This window comes from Anomaloglossus baeobatrachus, chromosome 4, assembly GCF_048569485.1.
Source record: "Anomaloglossus baeobatrachus isolate aAnoBae1 chromosome 4, aAnoBae1.hap1, whole genome shotgun sequence".
NCBI classification, from domain to species: domain Eukaryota; kingdom Metazoa; phylum Chordata; class Amphibia; order Anura; family Aromobatidae; genus Anomaloglossus; species Anomaloglossus baeobatrachus.
This window is the reverse complement of record NC_134356.1, coordinates 476202144-476227821: the sequence shown is the minus strand read 5'-3', so window position 1 is coordinate 476227821 and position 25678 is coordinate 476202144. Positions and strand designations below refer to the sequence as shown.

Here is a 25678-nt window from a genome sequence, read left to right as displayed (position 1 = left end):
TGCGTCTCGAGCTGTTGTTTCTAATGGTACCATTTTTGCGCAGATGCTACATTTTGATCACCTGTTATTGCATTTTGCATAAAACTTGCAGCGACCAAAAAACGTAATTTTGGCGTTTGGTAAACGGCGTAGTGGCAAAAAAATTCCAATCAGATTAATTGATTTTATATTTTGATTGATCGGGCATTTCTGAACGCGGCGATACTAAATATGTGTATATTTATTTTTTAACCCTTTCATTTCCAAAGGGGGGAAAGGGGGGTGATTTGAACTTTTAGTTTTTTTGAGGTTTTTTTTTAAACTTTTTTTTTTATTTTACTAGTCCCCCTAGGGGGCTATAGCAATCAGCAATCCGATCGCTCTTATCTATCAGCTGATCACAGCTATAGAGCTGTAAACAGCAGATTCAGTCACTTTCTGTTTCTCTCTGCTCGCGGCTGAGGGAAAACGAAAGTGAAACATCATAGCTGCAGGCATCATCACATAACCCTGTGCTACGATGGCAACCACCGAAAGTCACGTGATCACACACGTGACTTCCGGTGGGGGCGGCGGTAAGTAAAAAACATGGCCGCGCGCATATAGATCTTGCTGCCAGACTTTGTCAGCGAGATTTAAGGGGTTAATGGCCGCGGGTGGAAGCGATTCCACCCGCGGCTAGCAGGCACACATGTCAGCTGTTGAAAACAGCTGATGTGTGCCGACCGCCGCCGCCTGCCCGCGGCAGGGGGCGGGGCTTAACGGGACACGCTCCATGACGGATATATCTGTCCATGGTTGTGAACGGGTTAAATGCGGATTGCACATTTTCTGTTAGTACAATAAATCTCATTTCAATCCAGAAATATTACTCAGTCCATCAGTTATTAGATATATGAAACTGAAATAGCTGTTGCAAAAACCCAAATTGTTATAAAGAAAAAAGGTTAACATTAATAAGGGTGCCCAAACTTTTTCATATGACTGTATATTATGGCTTTTTTTTTTTTGCGGGACTGTTTTCAGTTTTCATTTATACTATTTTTTTTTTTACATTTAAATTTTTAACTGCTTTGTATTCAATTGTTTGTGCATCAGCATGATGACACGGCAGTACAAATTGTGTACCTTTTGGTTATTTTTGTTTTAACAATGACATTTTTGTGTACTCACCGTAAAATGTCTTCCTTGGAGCCTTTCATTGGGGGACACAGACAGTGTCGTCCCCCAATGAAAAGGCGAGAAAGGAAAAGGCTGTGTGTTTTAGTGGCAAGATGGGATTTTGTAATTTGTGTGTGCTTTTTTTTCCTTTTTTTTTTTTTTTTTTTTTAAAGCATTTTATTTAACTTTTGTAACTTGTCTTTTACCTTTTCACTTAGTCCCACTGTGGGTCATAAATATTTTTTCCTTTGATCACTGGTCTCCTGTAATGCACTACTTGTGTGCTGCAGAGCAGGAGACCAAGCAGTTGTTCACAGACCCTGCTTATAGCAGGATCTGTCAAACAGGCTCTAAGGCTATGTGCGCACGCTGCAGATTTACCGCGGATTTTACTGCGGTTTTGCCTCGGATTTTACCGCAGATTTGTTTCTAACATTTCTGCAGTCATTCCCCAGCAAAACCTGTGGGTATAAAAAAAATGCTGTGCGCACACTGCATTTTTTTTATACCTGCGGATTTACCCGCGGAATTTCCGCTGTGCAAGTCACTTCTTTTCCGCAGATACCTGTGTTTTTTGCCATAGATAATGGTAAAAACCTGCGGCAAATCCGTGGCAAATCACGGTAAAACCGCATGTGGATTTGGTGCGTTTTTTTACCGCAGGTGCGGGACTCTTTTAGAGGGTGAGGTTTTTCCTTAAGAAAGTCAATTTCTAGTGCGCACATGGCCTAATAGGCCACAGCACCCTGGGGTCATCAGATGACCTCATGGTACCATGGCAACGATTGGCCTATCATGTCAAAGGGGGTCTATTAACCCCCTTCTAATCTGTAAGATACTGCAACAGCAGTATTTAAGGGGTTAATCGGCCCCAATCACTTCCAAAACCAGTCGAGGCCGATGCCTGCAGGTGTCAACTGTTACGTACAGTTGTCACTTGCGGGATTTTCGGCCACAGAGCGCTACACACTTGTTCCTGATTGCAGTTTTAATTTGCCAAAGTTTGTCAAACACCAATGTGGATAAAAAACAGAATGATTTTTATTAAATAGCCTATTACATTTGTAGACAGCATATCTGCTTGGATTGGGCTGGCTTCTGTTAATTGGTATTCAGGAAATTTTCAATAGTCAAGGAATTTCCATCGTATAAGCAATAGCAAACGCTAAAAAGCATTAAAAACATGGTTTTAAGTGCATATTTCATAAGTACCTGATATATTAGCCCTAAAATTTGCAAAGATAGTACAGTAGAGTCCTAGGTTATACATCCATACATGTTATAACATTAATTTTGTATATATATATATATGTACAGTATATATGATTTGCTATATAAATTTACAGCTAAAAAGAATGAGATGCTTCCTGTAACAGGTAACAGCATTCTATACCAAGATATTAACATGGGCCAGCCATATTTCAATATAAGACTATGCAACTGTGCAGTGAATACACATCACCTTCGATATGCAGTGCCTTATGGAGATATTCAGTTATCATTCATTAGCACATACATTCGTACTGAATCCAACACTTACACATTCCTCCATTGGTTAGTGATGCATTAGCAGCTTATGAAACATTTTCTTCATCCAGGAGCACATGGAGTGAGGAACGGTGCATATAATTCATCTTTGTATAATTTAACATCAGTAAACGAAAGAGGCACTTACTACCACACAACCATCATTAGGTAGAAAATCCCAGCATAACTCCATTCACGCCATAACCCTCATGCCACAGGAGGCCTGTAACACACTGCTCAGCAATGCATTATAACCACTCAGCAAAAAGAAAGTCCCCGAGTAGGATAAAGTGTAATAAATATCGTCCAGTTCAGGTCTTTGGTGTCCGTATTCTGTAGTGTTTAGCTCTCGCGGTGCTACAGTTTGGTTTGGGCTTCACAGGCAGTGTGCTACAAGGTGAGGCACGTCTCCCCTATTTGACAATTACTGGAAGGCGTTAAATAGAGAAGGGTTACGGGCTCAAGTCTCATTTGCACAGTCTGTCTTAGATCTTGGTGACATAATTGTTTGGAAAAAGTCCTTGTTTCCCCCGTAATCTTCCGGTCCACCAACCTGAGTTATCTGAAAGTGACGGGAAAAGAAACATGTTAAATCATCTATACTACATGTATTTGTACGAAAGTGTTTGTCACAGTGAGTTCATGAGAGTTTTTATTATGAACCACGAGATCTGACTGGAGAATATATAAAATGTTCATTAGCACTCCTGAAGAATAATGAAGTCACTGGCCCTAAATCTAAATTACATGGCTCCCTATAATCCTTCCTGTTAAAAGGGACTTGGTTTGATCAGTCATTCTGTGCTGAAAAAGTACAGGCACTCTGCATTTGAGCAGATGGGAAGGTACACTTAAGTGCCACGCCAAACATTTAAGTGTACCTTCCCATCTGTTTATTCTGCCTCCATCTTCACCCACTTCTACTTTGATTGACAGCTCTGACTTTATACAACCAGAGAAGGGCAGAAATAGAATGCAAACAAGAAGGTGGGAAGGTGCACTTAAAGAACACTCACACTAAAGGGTTTACCCTCTTAAATTTTCAGTACATATGGCTATATAATATGATGACTGCAATATATTATCATTTTGACCCTCTACCCAGTTAATTCTTCTACTTTCCATTAGGGCTATGACATCATGTGATTAAAAACAGACTAGCTGAATCCTTCTAAGCTGTATGTAGGAAATAGGAAGTTCTTTTTCCCTGCACAAGTCATCAGTAGAAATACAAAGTGTTTCAGTAACCTAGATTTGTAGACTTAAAGGGGTTGTCCGACATTAGCTTAACAAAAATGTTTGAGTTTATCTGTGCTGTATTGTCATATAAATCACACCTACATTGTTATTTTTTGTTTTCTAACTTTTGTTCCTCTTGAATTATACCTTTATTCTCTGCAGCTTCTTGTTTACATTCAGCTCTAGCAAACTGACCACTTCCTGTGCAAAACCTCCCAGTCACAGCTGTCACCGCCCAGCCTCAGTGTCCAGCCCCACCCCAGTGTCCAGCCGCACCCTCTGCCCGCCCCCTGCACACATTCCCTGTCAGTATATTCTTCCCCAGCACCTGACCTGGTATCACTACAGCATTGCAAATAACAGCCCCACATCGGACTGTGCACCGTACACGCACACACATGGCTCTGCACCGTACACGCACACACATGGCTCTGCACCGTACACGCACACACATGGCTCTGCACCGTACACGCACAAACATGGCTCTGCACCGTAAACGCACACACATGGCTCTGCACCGTACACGCACACACACGGCTCTGCACCGTAAACGCACACACATGGCTCTGCACCGTACACGCACACACATGACTCTGCACCGCCCCCGCACACACATGGCTCTGCACCGTAAACGCACGCACATGGCTCTGCACCGTACACGCACACACATGGCTCTGCACCGTAAACGCACACACATGGCTCTGCACACGCACACATATGGCTCTGTACCGCACACGCACACACATGGCTCTGCACCGTACACGCACACACATGGCTCTGCACCGTACACGCACACACATGGCTCTGCACCGTAAACGCACACACATGGCTCTGCACCGTACACGCACACACATGGCTCTGCACCGTACACGCACACACATGGCTCTGCACCGTAAACGCACACACATGGCTCTGCACCGTACACGCACACACATGGCTCTGCACCGTAAACGCACACACATGGCTCTGCACACGCACACATATGGCTCTGTACCGCACACACATGGCTCTGCACCGTAAACGCACACACATGGCTCTGCACCGTACACGCACACACATGACTCTGCACCGCACACGCACACACATGGCTCTGCACCGTACACGCACACACATGGCTCTGCACCGTACACGCACACACATGGCTCTGCACCGTAAACGCACACACATGGCTCTGCACCGTACACGCACACAAATGGCTCTGCACCGTAAACGCACACACATGGCTCTGCACACGCACACATATGGCTCTGTACCGCACACGCACACACATGGCTCTGCACCGTAAACGCACACACATGGCTCTGCACCGTACACGCACACACATGACTCTGCACCGCACACGCACACACATGGCTCTGCACCGTACACGCACACACATGGCTCTGCACCGTACACGCACACACATGGCTCTGCACCGTAAACGCACACACATGGCTCTGCACCGTACACGCACACACATGGCTCTGCACCGTACACGCACACACATGGCTCTGCACCGTAAACGCACACACATGGCTCTGCACACGCACACATATGGCTCTGCCAGCCCCCCCATCCCCATCCCCATAGGGAACACATGTGGAGTACATACTCACCTGTCCTTGGTCCCCGCCGCTCCTGCACGTTCGTGCGCTGTCTGTGCTCTGTTCAGCACAGTAGTGACGTCACCGCTGTGCTGCAGATTGCACAGACAGCCGGAGGGACAGTGATGAGCAGCAGCGCTGCGCTGCTTCTCATCAGCACTTTCAAATGTACCGGCATCGGTGATCTGTGATGCCGGTACATTTGAATGTGCGATCCTGGGCAGGGGGCCCGGTGCCGGAGCTGACACCACGGCAGCTGCCGCCAGGCCCCGCCCCCAGGTCACGGACCCCCACAGCAGTGCAGGGGGAGGTTACTGGAGGTGCGGGGGAATGTGTGGGAGGGTGCAGGGAAGGGGGCGGTGACTCCTCGCACTGTAGACACCCAGCAGGGAGGTGACATGCTGCTCCACATTTGCATGTCAACATGGCCCTGCCCATGTAGACGTGCAAAGACCGGAAGCAGCAAAATCGCGGCAGGAGCGGTCACATGACCGCTCTGAGCCGGGGGAGAGGGGCTGACAGCAGGGCAGGTAAGTGGTCTCTATCTACTTACCTGCCCCAATGTAGCCCAATAGGGAAATAAAAAAAAAAAGTCAAAGAAGCCGGATAACCCCTTTAATGATGAGAAAAGAGACTTTCTGTATGCCCATAGAGATTAGAAGGATTCAGCTAGTCTGGTTTTAACCATGTGATGTCATAGACCGAATGGAAAATTGAAGAAGTACATGGGCAGTTTTAAGTACACAGTGCCATATAATATGATGACTACAATATATTAAGAGTATAACAATTGTGATGTTCTTTCAACGTTTGGCAAACCAAGGAGTGTATGTCAGCACAGAATAACGTTTCAAACCAAGTACAGAGTACCTTTAAAAGTTAATGTTAGAGACATTTAAGGAAACAAATTATGTGCCATCTGAATGGTTCTGTAGTCATTAATATGAAGCATACCCACTTGATGTATTTGGGGTGGCTAGAAACAAAGCCAGGCTCAAACTATTGCAGTTACTGCCACTTAAAGAGAATCTGTCACTAGGGATGCTGCCCCAACTAAGTGCAGAGAGTAGTAGGAGTAAAAATCCTAATATGTATTATAGTTTTGATAAAATACTTCCTGGAACTCTTCCAGCCCTCTTCTACATCTTCTCTAGTCCTCTGTTATGCTATATTCAAGAGCTCTGGCTAGCACCACCCCCACCACTGATTGTACACTGCATAGGCAGAATGCTCCCAATCAGTGACATGGGCAGGATTAGACGTGGCTCAGCATTGAGGAGACTATCAGAGCTGCAGCAGATAAAACTGTAATTTACAACAAAGGAGGCAAGTGGATGACATAGTACTGAAATCAGAGTCTATGTCCCTATTTCATGTTGCCCTCAGACGGAGAAGCATAAACCTAGTGTCAGATTCTCTTTAATAAATAATTGGCAGGGAATGCTGCTCTGAAGTTCTAGCCACTTTTCAAACACATTTTGACATATTAGAAACATATCAAAGATATTTATTAACGTGACAATAGGCTCATGTCGTAGTATGCAGTGTATTTACACCAGATGTGGATCATCATTGACAGTATTGAAATCTGTAGCTTACTACTAGCAAGACGTTCTGGATGGATAAATGTGTGTGCGAATGTGAGTAGAAATGTAGATCTGCACTATGCTCACTGAACCTGTCAGAACCCAGAACCTGGAGATCATGAAACTACAAGCTTCAGACCTGTAAATACAAGCACTGAGCTAACGATGAAGAAAGTTATGCACTTGAATTCTGGTCTTGCACTTTTTACACCTCACCAGTCAAGGCCGTGAATTAAGCTGAATCACATTGCAACAAAACTTCAGTACAAAAACACAAACAAAAAAACCCATCAAAAAGCGGTCTACAGAAGGCTGTCGTAACAATTTATTGTAAAGTTAGGCTAGATGCAACAAACTATTTTTTCACGCTTTTTTTGGTAGGTTGAGTTTTTTTTAATAGCACCTTATTGGGGTAAATTTTGGGGCACATATTGAGGATAGGATGGGGGGCAAAAAAAAAACAAACAAATCTTCACTGGTTTTATTGCGTTTTTCCCAACCATTTACTGGGTGGGATTGGTAAGTGATGAGGCTAAGTTTGAGAAAGTATACAAATAGTAAAGCATAGAAGTGGCAGAGACCATTGGGATCAGACTTGCAAGAATGGATTGATATATTCTTCAATACAAATGGTGTTCATTCTTAAAGGTATATAATGGCAAATGTGTGGATGCAGTCGTTCTAAAGCTTTGTGAGATCTTGGAGCTAGTATTTAGTGATAGACAGCTCTACAGCAACAGAAAAAATATGTAACCATGTCATACAGTTTAGACTGAGCACTTTACCTTCTTTGATAATCTCTATGATGTCATTGGCATTAAAACTGAGCTCATCTGTATCTTGTGCATCATACGCATACAGGGCCTTGCACTGTGGCACTTGAGGTTTGGGCTTCGGCTGAGGTTTTGGTCTTCCTCCACCTGGAGGGGGGCGGCTTGATGTCTGTCGACGTGCACTGTAAAATAAAATAAAAAGTTTTGCCATAAATCATGAAGCCCATCTCAGAATTTACTTCAGAGCTATTCAATGATTGACCGGCAGGTGGCACTGTCGCACAAGGATAGAGGGAGTGTTAGAAGCATTGGCTTTTCGTCTCCAGCTGTAGGCAGCAACCAGCGTCACATGATGATTGCCGCAGACAAACAACGACACTCCAAGGTAACCTTTTTTACAATTTTGAACTTGGAAAGTATCATCTTCATTTTACAAGGTCCATACATCAGATAATCTTTAGTAACTACACGGAGTCATATTGATTCATCTTATGTATGGAATGGACTGTGACTGCAGATTCCTGAATAAGGCCAGTGTCACACTTGCAAGTGACTCTACCAAGAATCGAGTCACATCACCCGGCAAGGTCTTCCACTCTCCGGACAAGAGTGTGCAGCTATATGTATTTCTATGCAGCTGCACGGAGAGCGGCAGGTCATGCTGGGTGATGTGACTCGATTCTCTCGCGAGTCAGTTGCAAGTGTGACACCGGCAAAAATAGCAGTTTCTTAAAAGGGAACCAACCAGCAGGTTTTCATATATAAAGCCAGTGCTATACTGTTGCTATAATGCTGAATGTAAGCATACCTTTTGTTCTAAGAGTGGATGTTTTATTTCAGAAATATGTGCAAGTAAAGTTTCAGCAATACACCGCTATTTGATTGACAGGTGCAACAGGAAGGATATATGCAGGTCGTATTTTTTTTTATCTATTCCCATCCCTATTAGCCTGCCTTTCTTTCCTCCCACCTGTCGCCGTCATAGATGTTAATTCTGACGTAGGCAGACAGGGGCGGGAATAGATCGCTAGGCCTGACCCACATATTCCCTTCCTGTTGCACCTGTCAATCAAATAGCAGTGATTGCTGGAACTTTACTTGCACATATTTCTGAAAAAAAACATCTAATCCCTGAACAAAATATATGCTTGCATTCAGCATCAGAGTGCCAGTATAGCAACTGCTTTACTTTATATATGAAAATCCTGATGGTTCCTTCCCTTTAAGTTTCAATGGCATCAAATTAATTTACAATTACTGAACAATCCGGAAAAATCGAAAGAATCTGGACTTCATTTCCTGCCTATATACATCATTGCATAGCGAGTCCACAATTAATCGCATACAGCGTGACATCTCACTCCCATCTAAACCTCAGCTAGATTTCATGTAATTATAGGTGTTCAATAAATTTACCGCCATGCTCTACGCTATATGTTGTTCTTGGAATAGACCAGAATTTCCCTTGTGCTAAGTGTCGCAATCGCGGACTATTTATAAAGCCGTATCTATTTCTTCTGTGTTTCCGTTATCAGCCCGCTCTGCAGACTATGTGCATTTTCATGGAGCAGGCTGCTTTCTTGTGTGTAAGACTTGTATAATGGCACATTTTATTGCGACCTGCGGTTTTACACTAGACCCTTACTGTAGTTAAATCAACATTGTCTCAGTAAGTTGGTTAGAAGCAGCTGCCGAGCACAAAGAGGCTTTGAGTCGCAGTGGGCACTTTTTCTGTGGTCTCTTGTTCCTCACAGCACAACCGTGTCTCCATTTGCAACACAGCAAAAAAAAAATATCCTTAAGCTGAAACATCAAGACTTTTCTGCTGTCTTCAGTATAAAGGTTTTTTTTCTTTCGAATGTCAAACGAGATCTTTTCCAGATGATGCATTAACAATTTGGTATCGCTGTATGGATTTGTGTAAGACCACACAGACCTAGGTTTTGAATATTACATGCATGAATTAGTAAAGAATAGATAAATGCAGTGAAATCAGAAAAAAAATTAATTGTCCTTTTAAGTTTTATTTCAATAGTCAATTTTATAATACATTTTCTGAGACAAATCTGCGTCTTTCTCCTCCTGGACTGATCAGTTACTCTCAGTTCTGAAGATAAAATCAATATGCAGTGAAGACAGATTTTCCCATTACTGAGATAAGGTAGTTGGTGCTCATAAGATTCTATGGAAAGGTGAAGGGTGCAAGGAGCTAGAAGCAGACACAGAAATTCAACTGCAAGTGCTCCTAAAAAAGTAATTGTAATTTAAAATATCCCACACTAGGGGAGAGCTACCAAGCAAAGTGCAAAAGAAAGAATTCTGGTTCAATTTGTGCCCCTTCCTCTTCCCTGCCAAAAAAACAAACAGAAAAACAACAAACACTGTCTTTTATGACTTGAACTAATATATATATATATATATTAGACACTTTGTGCTTTGTCCGACAATGGCACATGGCCTCTCTGAAGGGAATAGGCTGGAAAAGGGGCACGGCCCTACATGTGGCATTGCGTGCCAAAATTGTCGTACAAAGAAAGCCATCAAATAAAATAGGAAGACAGCCTTAAAAAGTGTTAGGTTTATCATAGTAGTTCATATTGTGATAAATCTGGCAAGTCTGAACTGTTTAGTCCAAACTTTTCACTAAAAATTCGACAGTATTAATATGAAATATGTACCATTATTTCTACTGGGCAATCCCCATTACAATTAATGGCTACAATACTAGAACTACTAGTGCCCAGATCATTGCAGCATTTTCAAGTAGTGCAGAATTGAGAGGTCAGAACAGTAAGGCCTAGGACACATAGCGAGAAAAACGGTGCGAGTGGAATGCAATAAAAAAAAAAATAAATAAATAAAAAAAATAAATAAAAATCGCATTCCACTCGGACCAATATTACTCTATGGGGCAGCTCCCATGAGCGATTCTTTTCTCAGCCCTAATCGGAACGAGAAAACAGTTCACTATGCAAGTCTATAGGGCGAGAGAAACATGGCACTGCTCTCGCGGTACACAGTCGCATGACACTCGCCTCCTGCTATGCTGCGAGCGTGAGCAGTGTGTCATGCGAACACTCACAAATTCCTGTGTGGCCTCAGTCTAAATGTGAGCAAAACGATCCAGCTGAAATCTTTCTAGACTGTCAGGGCTAAGACTGCAGCCACATGGCAAAATTTGGTGACAAGAAAGCAGTGATAAAAGCATTACTGCAACATTTCTCTAGAAAGGATAAATTACCATGCTACGTATCAAAAAAATGTCTGACTAAAAATCAGTCCATCTGCATGCTATTGTTTCAGGTGAATGGGGAACAAGATCTGCAGCAATTCTGCTATCCGTGCAGGTACCCCAAGACACGAGCTTAAAACTGAACTGTACTTTCAACAGACTTGGCATAAACCAATATTCAGAATTTGTAAGAAAATTTGTAATATATCTTATGAGAGAAATCAGCCTCATTCTCCACTTATCAGCCACTTCTTCCCCTCCCCTTGCCTCCTGAACTCACCATCCACTGTGAAAGTGCAGCTCTTGCTCGGAGGAGACGGACTGCAGGCGTGATATGACCGCTCATTATCCTCTATGGAGGTGGAGGAAGAGCGAGCCGCAGGGAAGGGAACAGAGGCAGACAGAAAAACATGGTCCAGAGCTCAATAACAACTATGTTACTTCACATCAGAGGTTCATTCAGATCAACACAGCTCAGCTCTGCTGTATAATATCGGACAGGCTGGTGTAGCAGGTCTATGTGAGTGAATGAAGAGCATGCACTTCCCTCCCTGTGCTGTGATGCCATACCATGTGGGAGATCACTTTCTCTTGTCCCCTTCCCCAGCAAACAGTGGATTGCAGGTTACAGATAGAGCATGCAGGGGAAAACTGGTCAGAATGCAGGATATAAAATCACATAATGGCCAGATATATTGCTACTCCTCATTTACACACACCAGACCGTATTCTGCATAGCTAGTTGAAAGCACAATTACCCTTTAAGATTACTGGCGAACTTGCTAACAATACAAAAAAATATGACTAGGAGCAAAGCAATGGCTGTAGGTGGGAGAAAAAGGATAGCAATTACATAGAGGCCCTCAGGCTTGCGTTACTCAATGGGGTCACTGCTACATTTTAAGCCACTAGGGGATAGGTGGTGGCTCTGTTACATATTAAAAGCATATACTAATAAAATGGGTTCACCATTTTAAGGAAAACTATAGTTTCTCAATATTTCATGCTGTCTAAATTGTGAGAGCCACTGAACTCAGTGATTGGCTGCAGCGCATTTGATGTGATGACAGCAATGCAAGAAAACTATTTAAACCAGGCCAGATGCTGTCATCTTACCTGAGGTGCTGTAATGCCATTTAGAGGTGTGTAAGGAAGACGTTGTGAAGCTCTTAATGCAAAGAACCAAGTACACTTTTGCACTGAGCACTTCAGAGCAGAATATGACAGAATAAAGCTTTGTCACACTGAAGGTTTTTTACAAACATTGACGACTGTCATGGCGGTGTCGAGATCTGTTCAGACTACAGATTCTGACAGTCCACCTGATAACTTCTCTGATGTCTGTAATTAGAGCAGGCAGACTCGGGTGTTGACCAACAGATTGGTAGTTCATAGACAGGCTAGCAAGAATTAATCTCTGTTTGTTAGTCTCCTTTGATAACATGTTGTGGGGGAGCCAATCACATCTGCTTCCCTCCTATATGCTGGCTAGATCCTTCCTTCTATGTCAGCTATAGTGTATCTAAGCTGTTCTCGTGCAGTGTTGTGATCCAGACTACCTGGTGGTTGCAGTACTTGTTGCTGTGTGTGGTTGTGGAGTTAACTCTTGTTGTCTATTTGTTGCTACCTTCCTGCTCTTGCTTTTCTCCTGAATCTTTCATTGTTTGTTCCTGTGTGTTTACAGTGTCAGAATTTATTTCTCTGTCTGTCTTAATTTGTGTTACCACCTCACTCCTGCCCCTTCCTTCTCAGGTGAGAGGGGGGAATCAGATTAGTTCTGGTCAGGAGCATAGCCAGTCCTGATACTCCAACATTAGGGGTAACCCTGAGGTTAGGAATAGCCTAGGAACCTCTAGAGTGAGGGACAGGATAGGAGCCCCTCTCCCTCGCTATCTTACAGTGACATTGCGACATTTATTTTCTCAATGCTATGACTAGAACAAAAAGGTATGTCTCCTATCTTCTGGTACGGTCAGCTGTTTTGAAGTTCAAATAGACTCCAGATAGATGGATAGACTCCAGTTGTTCTTTTCTTGACTAAATATGAAATTAAGACTGTCATTATACATGTGTGAAAATCTAGAGTTATTCCAGGACTCTGCTCATCGCTGTGGAATACTCTGCTCAATCGTCTCTTTATTTCCCCTCTGCCAGCTAACATTTTGTTATTCTGACCTTTCAGACGGAAACCTCCCCATGCTCCCTTGAGAAGCTGGACACTGTAATACTCATGATGTGCACTGTAAACTATGGATGACTGGAAAGCTTATGGGTCAGTGACGCCGAGTCCAAAAGCTGGCTCTCAGATCTAAACCAATCTAAACCGTATAATGGTGCCCCAAGAAGAATATATGCTTTACATGTTCCGGAAATTAAGAACTGTTAGTCAGCATTAGTTTAAATATCTCCTTACCCAGCTACACCTTGGTCCGGCACACGAAGGAAGTCCAGACTTTGGAGATGCAGTGGATTTCTGGGTGCCGCTGCTCCAGCCATTTGCCTTGGTAAAGATGGGTGGTCCGAGGGCTGATGTGATGTTTTAGAGTTGTTATATTGCCTTCCAGACCTCTGCTGTTGTCCATATTGGTTATTCTGCATTACTCCATTCTGGTGGGACCCTACAATTAAAGAGACCACACATTAATTGGTGAAATGATAAAATCGATAACTCATTTTTGATATTTTATTTGAGGGAAAGTTATTAAATACAAAGCAAAGACACTGTCTATAAGTCTGACCTAACCGCCTGTCATTATCATTTTGCCTTTCCGTAGTTCTATAGGTCACTATTAGCTTGGTCCTGCGTGCCATGTCCATTTATATTTACAGCTCTTCTCCTGGTGTCATGCTCCCACCCAGTGTCCCCAGCACTGGACAGAACATTCATTATGTCCTCTTCCATTCACAACATCCTCCCTTTTCCACTGTCATGCCGATGCTTTAAAGGGACAAGCTCACTTTGGGGACAATTATTTTTTAATTACATAAATACATGTATTTTGGGTTAAAAATAATTTTGTAAATTGGGTTTCGATGCAAATTTTTGCTTTTACCAGCGCTTTGTTTCACTGCACATTAATCTTTAATGGGAATCTGTGACCAGGTTTTTCCTAAGTAATCTGAGAGCAGCATGATGTACGGGCTCAGACCCTAATTCCAGCAGTGTCACTTGCTTCTCTGCATGCTGTGATTTTGATACAATTACTGTTTTCTTTGCTGCAGATCTAGCAGAGCTCACAATACTAAACTCTGTATAACTCCGCCCACACCACTGATTAGCAGCCTTCTGTCAATGTACAGTGTACACAGAAAGCCAATCTGTGATGGAGGTGGGGGTTATAGAGAACAGTTGACTAGGAGGCACAAGACAACTAGTCCCCTAGATATAATCTCTCGCTAATAAAACACTGATTTTATTTAAACTACAACAAACAGCCCAGTGAGTGACACATCACTGGAATCCGGCTCTCAGCCTCTACATCACTTTGCGCTCAGAGTACATAGCAAAAACCTCCCGATTCCCTTTAATACAGTATGTGGCCATAAATCAGCTAAGAGGAGCTCAGAGAAAAACTGGTTACAAACATTCCTGTTAGGCTACACTACAAAGATGAGCATTTGGTGAGTTTTTGATGTTCTGCAGCATTTCTGCATTTATTAGAAAAACTAGGTTACTTATATTTACCTGTGGACTTTCTGTATGCAATATAAGCCTATAAGGAAAATGTGCACATAAAATGCAGCGTACTTGCAGGAGAAGTTGACATGTGGCGGATTTCACACAGGCACCGCAGGTCGGTTTACATTACGTTTCTAGAAATCCCATCCACTTTGTTGGAACAAATAAGCTGCATTTTTTGTGCAACAAAAACATGGAGCAGCAATAACTCATTGTGGGAACATAACCTTAGATTTCTGAACAATCTCACTGACCGTTTGAGATAAAGAGGGCAGCCATTTTGTCTGGTTGGTGCAGCTCTCCACACTGACCAGCACTTCTGTCCATACAATGGCTATAAGTGGAAAAGCATGTGATCAGCCTCCTCCAATACTTTACCGCGTGAGGGGTTTTACAACTGCAGGAGGTTGATAAACCAGTCTGGTCACATGCTCCTCCACCAGCAGCCATTGTATGGTCTAATGACTGCTCACAAGGCTTCTACTATTAGAGATATTGTTCTACATCCTTGCTATTAAAAGGGGGAGAACAATGGGAGGTCCATCACGTCAGGCAGTAGATGCTGCTCATGTTACACTTCCATTATATACAGCACTAGCTTCTCTTCCCTGATGAACCAGTGGCACATGTGGGGATTCATCTCGGCCGTTCCCTTAGGCTAAGTTCACACTTGCGTTTTGAATCTGTCACAATCTGTCGCCTTGAGGAATTACGGTATCTTGCAGGAATCTGTTTTTTCCCCATAGACTTCTATTAGCGACGGATTGTGACTGATGGCCCTGCATTGCATCCGCCGCGTGACGGATCAGTCGTTTACTGACTGACCTTCAGGCGGGAACAGCGCTGAATGTAACGTTTTTTTTGTGTGCGGCGGATCGATTTTTTTTTATTGTGAGCATGTGCACAGTAAAAAACCATGATCGACTGTAAATTCAGTTCCAGTTCCAGTAGTCGGAACGATCAGCTGATCGGCTGGCTTTTGTGAACGATCAGCTGATCGCCCGGCCCGGAGACCGCAGCTGAGCGGGTCTGCAGGATGCGTCGCAGGAGCGGTAAGTATAGTGACAATGTTTATTATTAACTATATTCTTTATTTTACAGACCCACCTGCACCATTCCATAACTGTAATGTCCAAGTTCGGGGTTCAGACGCAAGTTCGCGTTATCTCAGAACCCGAACTTTACAAAACGTTCGGGCGAGTCTCCAGAACACCGAACATCGGGGGGTTCGCTCATCACTAGTGACATGTAGCTGAAATTGCAGGTGACAGCAGTGAGCCATTGCTGGCTTTCTAATGGCTATGGCTGTTTATTGCCAGGCTCCATAGAGAAGTATCAACAAACAATTGTTTGTCTAATATAATCAATCCCTAGGAACCGAGTAATAAATAATAATAAAAAAATATGTTTTACTGTTAAGCACAAACTTTATTACAAGTGTTGCAGAGCAGTGATGTACAATTACCAATGTAATGATACAATATGGACACAAGGAGAGCGGCGATCAGCTGTAATCTATGGGGGACGCTCGCAGCAAGTGTTTGTTCCCTTGTAGAAAACAAAGATGTAACCATAGCATTACTATTTGTGATCGTCATGAAAGCCTTTTTTATAATTCCCACCCATGACTTACCATGGTCACACCCTGTACTTTTACTCATCTTTACCCAGCTGGTTTTACTGGCATTGCCCGGATGTGCACGATTTCTATGCTAAATTCAGAGCTTCTTAGCCATTAAATGAGAATGACAAGGTTGGTAAGTCTAATGTATTTAATTATACAGATGGCAGCTTCCAAAGCCATATTTATAGGATCAGGGAGTAGGTGTTGTGGATTTGGGGACAGAAGATGCTGGAAACAAATCAAGTGCAATGTAGAGAAATATGAACTAAAAGCAAAAGAACATTTACCAAGCAGCTCGTAAACTAAGAAGGCTGCTGTAAGATATCAGACTGCTGGTAGGGTTAAAAAAATAATGCCTGTATACAGATCAAGGAAGTAGTTATTTCCCTTTCTTCTAGGGCAAAATCAAGAATTGTGAAGTCCAATGGGTTAAATATGTCTAAGGCTATGTGCCCACGCTGCGGAAAATGCGCGGATTTTGCCGCGGATTTCTCGCGTAAAAGCCGCGGATTTTCCAGAAATCTGCAGCACAGCTACTCCCCAGCCATTTCTATGGCATTTGGGAAATGCTGTGCCCAGGCTGCGGATTTTTCCGCAGCAGAAATCGTGCGGAAAAATCTGCAGCATGTCAATTATTGTTGCGGATTTCTCCGCAGGGTCCCATATACTTACCTGCCTTGATAGAGACCCGAGTCACTTTCTCCGTCTGGTGTACAGCAGCGTGGTGGATCCAGCCAGGTACAGGAAGGAAGAGGTGGGCGGGGCCTGCACGAGCTCCGGTCATGTGACAGCCGGAGCTAGTTCAGGCCCGCCCACCTCCAGCACAGTGAACCAGACGCTGCCTGACAGTGACTTGGCCGCCGTAAAGCGAGGTGCTGCATGATGGAGGTAAGTATGAGCACCCCGATCACTGCAGCACTTTTTCTGCATTGAGGATGCAGTGCCGAAGCCATGGTACTGTATCCTCAATGCAGAATGCCCGCACCATATCCGCACGACATTCCGCTGTATATCCGCAGCATTGAAACAGAGAAAGTTCTGTTGCGGATTTCTAGGAGCACCTGCGGAATGTCTTGCGGATATATCCGCAGGACAATGTCCCCGTGGGCACATAGCCTAAGAGTCGCTTTTTTGGATTGGTACAAATGATGAATTAAGCACCCATAATAATATGCCTGCATTTTTATTTTTATTAACCCCTCAACAATATATGCACAATGTATGCAGTAAAGTACTAACCGGTTGCGGTCTTCTCCAGTTTTCAGGCCTGTTCTGGTCCTCTTCTGCACCATGTGACCATATTTTTGACCAACAGACTCACAGTGTTTCATGTTGATCAGACGTCACTTTTTCAATGTGAGCTTAAGAGACTCCCATAGAGGTCCAAAGACTAACACTGAGAAAGTAACTAATGGTCTGTAACGTGAGCTGGCAAGACACAGCAGCTATCATATGGTGGAGGAGGAGTACTGGAACTGGAGCGGGAGAAGGCAGCGATGATTATGTATTTTAATGTACACAATGTGCACATATTAATTTTATTTCACCGCTAGTTTGATGCTTTTTCTATAAGCCCCCTGCCTTATACTCACCTTCTGGCATTTTCATCTGTTTTCAACATCATTCAGGTCAGTTTCTAGTAGTCTGTGACCTGCAGCTCGTCCAGTGTTTCATGGAGCGCATCGGAGGTCACAACTCAATACAACTCTATAAGAGCCTCGTTCTAGCTCTCAGACTTGCATTGAAAGCTTGTAACAAATTCTGACTTCCGGCCAATCAGGCAGAAGATAGCGCCACGGGACTGGGACAGTTCAGAGAAAAGCTAAAGACGCCGGAGAGCAAGAACAACATCGGGGAAGGGCACTTAGGGGTACTTTGCATGTTGCGACATCGCTACTGCGATATCGTCGGGTCAAATCGAAAGGGACGCACATCCGGCGCCAATAACGACATCGCAACGTGTAAAGCCTAGAAGCACCGATAAACGATCGCAAAAGCATTGAAAATCGGTGATCTGTGTAGTGTCGGTTATTTCCATAATTTCGCTGCAGCGACAGGTACGATGTTGTTCCTCGTTCCTGCGGCAGCACACATCGCTGTGTATGAAGCCACAGGAGCGAGGAACATCTCCTTACCTGCGTCCCGCCTGCAATGAGGAAGGAAGGAGGTGGGCGGAATGTTTACGTCCCGCTCATCTCCGCCCCTTCGCTTCTATTGGCCGCCTGCCGTGTGATGTCGCTGTGACGCCGCACGACCTGCCCCCTTAGGAAGGAGGTGGGTCGCCGGCCAGAGTGACGTCGCAGGGCAGGTAAGTGCGTGTGAAGCTGCCGTAGTGATAATGTTCGCTACGGCAGCTATCACAAGAGATTGCATCTGTGACGGGGACTATCGTGCTCGACATCGCTACAATCGGATATCGATGTCGCAGTGTGCAAAGTACCCCTTAGATTTAAAGCACCACTCCAGCACTGAAAAAAAACAAAACAAAAAAGGAGTGGTGCTTTCAATACCCCTAAAGGAGGTCTTGAAATAAAAAAATAGGACTCATAATATAGCAATTAATAAAGCCCCACCAGACATATTTAATATAGCAGAAGATTATCGTAGACTATGTACGGTAGGTATGGGAGTGTGGAGATCACTATTATCCAGCCCTGCTTTACAACATACCTGGTGGTGGTGGGGCAGCCCTGATTGGGTAGGATTTGGTTTTGTTCATGTTACCTCTCCCTTCTGTAAAGTTTCTTCGCGTTGGCCCTAAATAATAAATATTTGTCATTATACACAAAATAAATTAAGACAACAAAAAAACAAAACAAAAACAATTTATAATGCGGCCCAACAACTTTATGTAATTTCTGTAACAGAAACAAATCTACCACGGAGCAAGTTACTTTGTGTAAAATAGTTGTGGTGAACAACATTAGGACTTATTGTTCAAACATATTTTTGCACGATACATATATAATGATTGGGTGGAATAAGTATTGAACATGTCAATACCGGTATATATTTATAAAAGGTGCTATTGATCTAAATTTCTCATTTCTCAATAACAACCAATCCAATCCACACAGGCAAATAAATCAATCCATAGATGTCTATAAATTTAGTTCCAGTGAGGGAAAAAAAGTATTTAGTCAGTCACCAATTGTGCAAGTTCTCCCACTTAAAAAGATGAGAGAGGCCTGTAATTGACATCAAAGGTAGATCACAACTGTGAGAGACAAAATGAGAAAACAAATCCAGAAAATCACCTTGTCTGATTTTGCAAGATTTTATTTGCAAGTTATGGTGGAAAATAAATAGTCACCTAAAAACCATGTAAGGCTATGTCCGCACGTTGCTTTTTACCTGCTTTTTTGCTGCTTTTTCAACTGCAGCGTTTAATGCCAAAATGGTTGCGTTCTGCTTTTCAAGCAAAGTCTATGGGAATTTGGGTTTCTTGTCCGCACTATGCAGTTCAAACTGCAGCCTTTTTGTTGCAGAACTTTGGTCAAAAACTCAGCTTTGCAGTGCAAAACCCAAATGGCAAAAACTATTGACATGTGAATTGTTTTTGCCATTTGGGTTTTGCACTGCAAAGCTGAGTTTTTGACCAAAGTTCTGCAACAAAAAGGCTGCAGTTTGAACTGCATAGTGCGGACAAGAAACCCAAATTCCCATAGACTTTGCTTGAAAAGCAGAACACAACCATTTTGGCATTAAACGCTGCAGTTGAAAAAGCAGCAAAAAAGCAGGTAAAAAGCAGGTAAAAAGCAACGTGCGGACATAGCCTTAGATTTCTGTCTTTCACAGACCTGTAACTTCTTTAAGAGGCTCCTCGGTCCTCCACTCATTAACTGTAGTAGTGGCACCTGTTTGAACTTGTTATGAGTATAAAAGACACCTGTCCACAACCTCAAACAGTCACACTCCAAACTCCACTATGGTGAAGACTAAAGAGCTGTTGAAAGACACCAGAAACAAAACTGTAGCCCAGCGCCTGGCTGGGAAGACTGAATCTGCAATAGGCAAGCAGCTTAGTGTGAAATCAACTGTGGGAGCAATAATAAGAAAATGGAAGACATATAAGACCACTGATAATCTCCCTTGATTTGGGGCTCCATGCAAGATCTCACCCTGTGGGGTCAAAATGATCACAAGAACGGTGAGCAAAAATCCCAGAACCACACAGGGGGACATAATGAATAACCCGCATAGAGCTGTGACCACCATAACACACTACGCCACCAGGTACTCAGATCCTGCAGTGCCAGGCATGTTCCCCTGCTTAAGCCAATACATGTCCTGGCCTGTCTGACGTTTTCTAGAGAGCATTTGGGTTATCCAGAAGAGTATTGGGAGAATGTCATAGTTTGATGAAAGCAAAATAGAACTCTTTGGTAGAAACACAACTTGTCGTGTTTGGAGAAGACAGAATGCTGAGTTACATCCAAAGAACACCATACCTACTATGAAGCATGGGGGTGGCATGATCAGGGCCAGATTAAGGTTGGTGGGGGCCCCTGGGCAGAAAATCTGGTGGGGGCCCCATAACGTTAACATTTTTAGCCATAACAGTAGAGCACGAACCGTAGCATTTAGATATAAATCCAATGAACATTTATCTTATCCTGTTCTGCCACATTCAGATTTACAGTACTACAATACAGACACAGTCCAGGATAAATCACAGCTGTCCACTTACACACAGAAAGTAGAGTTAAGGCTGCTTTACACATTTCGATCTCGTATGCGATCGCACACGCCCCCATCGTATGTGCGGAACAGGCAATTTGTTGCCCGTGTCGCATAAACGATTAACCCCCGTCACACGTACTTACCTTCCAAATGACCTCGCTGTGGGCGGCGAACATCCACTTCCTGAAGTGAAAGGGACGTCACACAGCGGCCGGCCAATAGAAGCGGAGGGGCGGAGATGAGCGGGACGTAAACATCCCGCCCACCTCCTTCCTTCCACATTGCCGGCGGGACACAGGTAAGCTGTGTTCATCATTCCCGGGGTGTCACATGGAGCGATGTGTGCTGCCTCAAGAACGATGAACAAAGAGACGTTCAATTTTTAGAAAATGAACGACGTGTCAGCAATCAACGTTTTAACGCACAATCAGGGTCGCACGTAGCTGTCACACACTACAATATCACTAACGATGCCGGATGTGCGTCACTTACGACGTGACCCCGCCGAGACATCGTTAGATATATTGTAGCGTGTAAAGCCCGCTTTTGTCACATATTTTTTATTGATCCCAATGTTAAGGCAGCCAGGGCCAGCTCCAGGGTTTTGTGGCCTCTGGGTGAGTCTCAGTGGGCCCCATCCACACACAGACACGCACACACACATACAGGCATGCGTATATATACATATTTGAAGACAAATTCAGAAAAATACATATAAACAGACAAATATATGCACAGTTATATACACTGACATACATGCAGACACAGACGCATTAGGGCTCGTGCGCACGTTGTGTAATTCCATGCATTTACGCTGCGTATAGCACTGCAGTGTAAATGCATGCGTCCTGCGTCCCCTATACAATCTATGTAGATTGTGCATGATACGTGCACCCATTGCTTTTATGAACGCAGCGATTTGGATGCTAAAATGTTGACCCAAATCCGTGCGTTCATAAAATGAGCATGTCAATTATTCCGTGCGCTATGGATGCAGCTCCCGCTCTGTCTATGGTGGGGGCAGCAGCCAGAGCGCATGAAATCGGCTTTTTTTGTACAGAAAAACTGCATCCATTATGCAGTGTTTCTGCAGCGATTTGACGCGCACATGTGCTGTCAAATCGCTGCAGAATATTCAGCAGTTACGTGCGCATGAGCCCTTACAGGTATTAATATGGGAAAGTCGCCAGCAGCCTCACTCACCTCTCCCGCTTGTTTCCGTCCAACTCCTTCAGGACATGTGGCTGTTTCACGATGGCTGTCACTAACACACATGACTGCACACTGACAGCACTGCTGTATATACATCACAGGAGGGGCTGGGGGCTACGATATATACATTACAGGAGGGGCAGGGGGCATTGACGTTACTGGAGTGGCAAACAGCTCTGGTGGTGTACTCATCACTGCGATGGGTGACATAGCGCTCTGGGGAACCCATATAGTTCTGGGGGGGGGGGCGCACAGACTGCTCTAATTCATATATACACACACAGTACTGCTTCTTACACACATCTCTGACACACACACACACACACTACAATGCACCCCCCATCACCCCCTACACACACACACACACATACACACACACACACACACAATACAATGCGCCCCCCATTACCCCTACACACACACGCACACACAATACAATGCACCCCCCATTACCCTTACACACACACGCACACACAATACAATGCACCCCCCATTACCCCTACACACACACACACAATACAATGCACCCCCATTACCCCTCCCCCCCACACACACAATACAATGCACCCCCATTACCCCTCCCCCCACACACAATGCACCCCCCATTACCCCTCTCCCCACACACAATACAATGCACCCCCCATTACCCCTACACACACACGCGCACACAATACAATGCACCCCCCATTACCCCTACGCACACACGCACACACAATACAACCCCCATTACCCCTACACACACACACACACACAATACACCCCCCATTACCCCTACACACACACACACACAATACACCCCCCATTACCCCTACACACACACACAATACACCCCCCATTACCCCTACACACACACACACACACACACACACAATACACCCCCCATTACCCCTACACACACACACACACATAATACAATGCACCCCCCATTACCCCCACACACACACACACACACACACAATACAATGCACCCCCCATTACCCCTCCCCACACACAATACAATGCACCCCCCATTACCCCTCCCCACACACAATACAATGCACCCCCATTACCCCTCCCCACACACACAATACAATGCACCCCCCATTACCCCTCCCCACACACAATACAATGCACCCCCCATTACCCCTCCCCACACACACACACACACACACACACACACACACTACAATACACCCCCATTACCCCTCCCCCTACACACAATTACAATGCACCCCCATTACCCCTCCCCCCACACACAATACAATGCACCCCCCATTACCCCTCTCCCCACACACACACAATACAATGCACCCCCCATTACCCCTCTCCCCACACACACACACAATACAATGCACCCCCCATTACCCCTCTCCCCACACACACAATACAATGCACCCCCCATTACCCCTCTCCCCACACACAATACAATGCACCCCCATTACCCCTCTCCCCACACACAATACAATGCACCCCCCATTACCCCTCTCCCCACACACAATACAATGCACCCATTACCCCTCTCCCCACACACACACACAATACAATGCACCCCTCATGACCTCTCCCCCCACACACAATACACCCTCCATTACCCCTCCCCCCCACACACAATACAGTGCACCCTCCATTACCCCTCCCTCCACACACAATACAATGCACCCTCCATTACCCCTCCCCCCACACACAATACAATGCACCCTCCATTACCCCTCCCCCCACACACAATACAACCCTCATCACCCCCTACACACACAAATTACACTGCTCCATCCCTACACACTCCTGCCTCCCTCCCTCCCTCGGAATACAGTGCTCCTCCTCTGCCTGTCACAGAGCTGTGTTCCTTCACAAATGTTCCCCGTTGTGTCCTCTGCCCCTCCTCACTCATCCCCATTAATTACACTTGTGTCTTCAGCTCCTTCATGGAGCGCTCGCTTCCTCATGTCCCCAGTGTGGCGCCGGCAGCACTGTGATGACGTCAGCAAGGTGCTGATCTCATCACGTTGCTGCACGTCGGGGGCGGGGCCGGGTCCCGGCGCGCTGTTCAAATGTATTTACGTCTGAAAGACGCAAATACATTTGAATAGGAACGGAAACAGGAAGCTGCGGTCATCGGCTCTGCTGCGCTCCTCTGCAGTGTACATGCCGGCACACAGCAGAGCCGGCACACAGCGCTGCCTCCTGCTCCTGCTAGTGTGCCTGGCATGTAAGGAGCGCAGCGGGGACAGCAGACAGCGGCCCACCACACCGTGCCCCTGCTTCTAGGTACGGCCGCAGCACATAGCAGGGAGCATTAGCACACCTCTGACCCCGGAAGTTCAAGCGGCCGCTGGTACTTCCGAGGTCAATCAGCGTCCTGTGCCCGCAGTTTGTTTCTGCGTCTTAAAGACGCAGATGCAAATAAATAGCGGTGCCCCCCCCCCCCCCGAAAACACAGCTGATTTATTAGACTGTCTTTACGGAGGGGGAGAGGGTGTGAAAAAAAAATGCTGACAGGTGCTTAGTGCCAAGTATGGTGGGGGCCCCCTTAGAAGCTCTTTTGGTGGGGGCCCCTGGGCTCCAGCCCCGCCTGCCCCGCCTATAATCCGGCCCTGGGCATGATCATGCTTTGGGGTGGTTTCTCTGCAAAGGGACCAGGACGACTGATTTGTGTACATGAAAGAATGAATGGGGCCATGTATTGTGAGAAACCTCCTTCCATCAGCAAGGGCATTGAAGGTGAAACGTGGCTGGGTCTTTAAGCATGATAATGATCCCAAGCACTCTGCCAGGGCAATGAAGGAGTGGCTTTGTAAAAAGCATATGAAGGTCCTGGAGTGGCCTAGCCAGTCTCCAGATCTCAACCTATAGAAAAGCTTTAGAGGGAGTTGAAAGTCCGTGTTGCCCAGCGACAGGCCCAAAACATTACTGCGCTAGAGGAGATCTGCATGGAGGAATGGGCCAACATACCACCAACAGTGTGTGCCAACCTTGTGAAGACTTATAGAAAACGTTTGACCTCTGTCATTGCCAACAAAGGATGTGTAACAAAATATTAAGATGAACTTTTGCTATTGACTAAATACTTATTTCCACCATAATTTGCAAATAAAATCTTGCAAAATCAGATACGGTGATTTTTTGCATTTGTTTTCTCATTTTGTCTCTCATAGTTGTGGTCTACCTATGATGTCAATTACAGACCTCTCTCATCTTTGTAAGTGGTAGAACTTGCACAATTGGTGGCTGACAATACTTTTTTTCCCCTCTGTATGTGTTATAATGAGAAATGTCAGGGGGAAAAAAATAAAAGTAGACACAAAGAAAGGAGCAAAAAGCCATCGAAAGTCATATTAACAGCTAAAATATATCAGTAATTAGAAAGCAATTCTGTCACTTCATGAATGCCACATCATGAAAAATAATATCAGCTGGTTCAACT

The 25678-nt window shown here is 44.7% G+C and overlaps 1 protein-coding gene and 1 long non-coding RNA gene across 2 annotated transcripts in view; one reads left to right on the top strand and one right to left on the bottom strand.

Moving 5' to 3' along the window:
- Positions 1 to 2159: 2159 nt before the first annotated feature.
- MYO1E (myosin IE) overlaps positions 2160 to 25678 on the bottom strand; it is a 225348-nt gene continuing 201829 nt past the window's right edge. Inside the window, exons 25-28 of the mRNA XM_075345717.1 lie at positions 19054 to 19140; positions 13494 to 13698; positions 7861 to 8030; positions 2160 to 3229 (exon numbers count right to left, since the gene is read on the bottom strand). Coding sequence (XP_075201832.1) covers positions 3153 to 3229; positions 7861 to 8030; positions 13494 to 13698; positions 19054 to 19140 — 539 coding nt within the window. The 3' untranslated portion in view covers positions 2160 to 3152. The remainder of the gene's footprint in view (positions 3230 to 7860; positions 8031 to 13493; positions 13699 to 19053; positions 19141 to 25678) is intronic.
- Positions 8137 to 13724, top strand: LOC142303881 (uncharacterized). Its single transcript, XR_012753055.1, has 2 exons — positions 8137 to 8233; positions 13263 to 13724. It is a non-coding gene; the product is annotated as an uncharacterized LOC142303881 (long non-coding RNA).